We start from the raw sequence: 2,780 nt of genomic DNA, 5'->3' as shown, positions 1-2,780 counted from the left end.
GGCCGTTTTGGCTTGATTTCTTTTGTGTTTACAGAAGAAAATAGGAGAATGACCGAAGTTTAAAATATTCTTTAAATTATTGCAAACAAAATACCAGTATCGTGCCGTCATATGTTTCCGATAGTCATATGTTTCCGATAGTCTATTTTCGTCGCGTGAGTTTTCCCTAAAATGACGTCATATTTGTAATTACTAAGGACACCTGACGTAGGGAATCTCGCAACATCAATATATGCAAAAGATCGATAATATGCTGCGTGCAAAGGTAAATATCATAAAAATAATGCAATCAGTGGTAAAAATACTCATTTTTCTTATTACCAAAAATTGTGGTCATCAAAATAGTCTGAAAACCCTTTTAATTCGCACTGTATCTAAAGACGCTCATCATCTGATAAAATACACTTCCGGTGAGGTATTTTGGTATTGAAATTAATCATGTGACTCTATTAGTTTTTCTATGTATGGAAGCCTAAAACCGTCATAAAATTAGATGATTTGCGTAAATAACGTCACTTTTTTGTAATACTTTAGGCAGTATCAAATAAAAGAAAACGTTGTTATTCCCCATCTGCACTTGTCAGGGCATATCAGTCAGTGAAACAAGATGGAGTCCCTGTATATAGGGCAGCTAAGGAACATGCTGTTCCCTTAACTACTCTTAGAGACCGTGTTGACAATAGGGTTAACATTGATTGTACAAAAACTGGTCCAGAGCCACTTCTGTCTCAGTTTGAGGAGGCCAAACTTGTAAACCATTTGAAAGAATTAGCTTCTGTTGGATATGGTTATACAAGGACAGAAGTACTCACCATGGCAACAGATTATGCCATTCATCTTGGAAAGAAACGGATGGAAGAAAAATGCTTAAGCATGCAATGGTTCTACAGTTTTATGGGCAGATGGCCAGAATTAAGAGTTGTTAAACCATCAAGTTTGTCGGAATTAAGGGCCAGATGTGCATCAGAAACTTCAATAAGATCATACTTCAGTGAACCTGAATCAATTCTTGATAAGTATAACTTAAAGGATAAGCCCCATTTGATATATAACATCGATGAAAAGGGAATGAATACCGAGTTTAAGCCCCCTAATATAGTTGCAGGAAAAGGATACCATCCTCAAACTGTTATGTCAGAAAAAAGTAAAACAATTACAGTTATCGGTGCTGGGAATGCACTAGGAAATCAAATCCCGCCATACTTTGTTTTTCCAGGTCAGTGGATGATGCCGGAACTTTTGAGAGGGAAATTCGTTGGTGCTGACGGAACGATGACACCTAGCGGATGGTCAAACTCTGAAGTTTTCCGTTCGTATATGAAAAACCACTTTTTAAAGTATGTTCAAGGTCGAGATCAGTCTGCGACTATACTTGCCCTTTATGACGGTCACAGAAGCCACATTTCTTTAGATCTAATAGATTGGGCTAAAAACAACAATGTTATTCTATTTGTTCTGCCTCCTCACTGCTCACATATTTTGCAACCAGTGGATGTAGGTTGCTTTGGACCCTTTCAACTAAAATACAATCAGGAATGTCTATCTTTTTCACGTTTGAATCACAAAACAGTCACCCGTTATGATGTATGTGCTCTTGCTTGCAAAGCCTACACTGCTGCCTTGTCACCAACCAATATTCAGGCAGCATTTTCAAAATCTGGCATCTATCCTTTTCAATCAGCCGATAGCATGATAGAAAAACTAAAGCAAAAAATTACTCCATCAATCCTCTACCAAAATGAAACAGGAGATAATCTTGAAATTAAAACTGAAGAAAAAAATACCACTGAACCAAATGAACTTGCAACATCAAAAATGACACCTGCAAATTCAGACACAGCCTGCAGAGAGAAACAAACAAATTGTACTGGAGATAGTAACCTATCAAATAATGAAGATTTCTTTTCAAAGAAAGGGGAAGTTCAATGTAAAATTGAAAAATTAAAAAAGAAGAGAAGAAATATCAGTCATGTAATTGGAGGGAAAGCTGTAACTGAGGATGAAACACTTGGGAAAATGAGAGAATATTTAAACAATACTGCTAAAAACCAAAAAAAAATCATGCAACAAATTAACTTCTAAAAGTACAAAAACTGTGAGAAAACCATAACTTCTAAAAGTACAAAAACTGTGAGAAAACCAATCAAAAATAAACAGGAACCAAAGAAGAACAAGAAGTGTATCGCATCATCGGACTCTCAACAGCCTGGACCATCTTGTATCAACCTTACTGATTCAGATGATTATATTCTAAACTCAGATGAGGAAGAACATGAATCGCAGATGAGTGAAAATGAGAAGTGTTGCGTTTGTAAAAATTTCTATGTGAAGTCAAGAAATGTGTATGAAATTGCTATTGTCAAATGGGCTCAGTGTGAGTCATGTGGACACTGGGTTCATCTCCAGTACTGTTCACCTGTTCGTGTTGTCAGGAAAAATACACCATTTAATTGTCCATGCTGTGAATAGATAATATCTACAAAATATAATTGCAATTGAAAACAATTGTGCACTTAGAGAAAATGGTTAACTCACTGAAACATCCATTTTCCAAGCATTATTTTTATGCTAGCATTGTATTTCATTTCACTAAATATTAGTAAATATTTAGTAGAATTTCATTCATAGTTGTATAATTGCGAATTTAAGATATGTGTATATGATTAAATATATTAAACATATTTTTACGATAAAATAGCTTTTTATTTTGATTATTGCACCAGTTGTTCACCTTACTTTAGTAAAGAAATCTATTGACGAATCAAACTATCGGAAACATA

General features: G+C 35.0%; 1 protein-coding gene across 1 annotated transcript; it reads left to right on the top strand.

Annotated features, from left to right (window-relative positions):
• The first annotated feature begins 250 nt into the window (after nucleotides 1-250).
• On the top strand, nucleotides 251-2,469 carry LOC133175153 (uncharacterized). The gene is made up of 3 exons (XM_061310273.1): nucleotides 251-265; nucleotides 535-1,971; nucleotides 2,086-2,469. Exons 1-3 carry the CDS (start codon nucleotides 251-253, stop codon nucleotides 2,467-2,469), a joined length of 1,836 nt encoding a protein of 611 aa, XP_061166257.1.
• Nucleotides 2,470-2,780: the final 311 nt, after the last annotated feature.

The sequence above is a fragment of the Saccostrea echinata genome, unplaced genomic scaffold (assembly GCF_033153115.1).
Source record: "Saccostrea echinata isolate AGI-Se365-2 ecotype Australia unplaced genomic scaffold, CSIRO_AGI_Sech_v1 ptg000061l, whole genome shotgun sequence".
NCBI classification, from domain to species: domain Eukaryota; kingdom Metazoa; phylum Mollusca; class Bivalvia; order Ostreida; family Ostreidae; genus Saccostrea; species Saccostrea echinata.
Note: the sequence above shows the minus strand (reverse complement) of the source record. Positions and strands in the feature narration are given on the sequence as shown.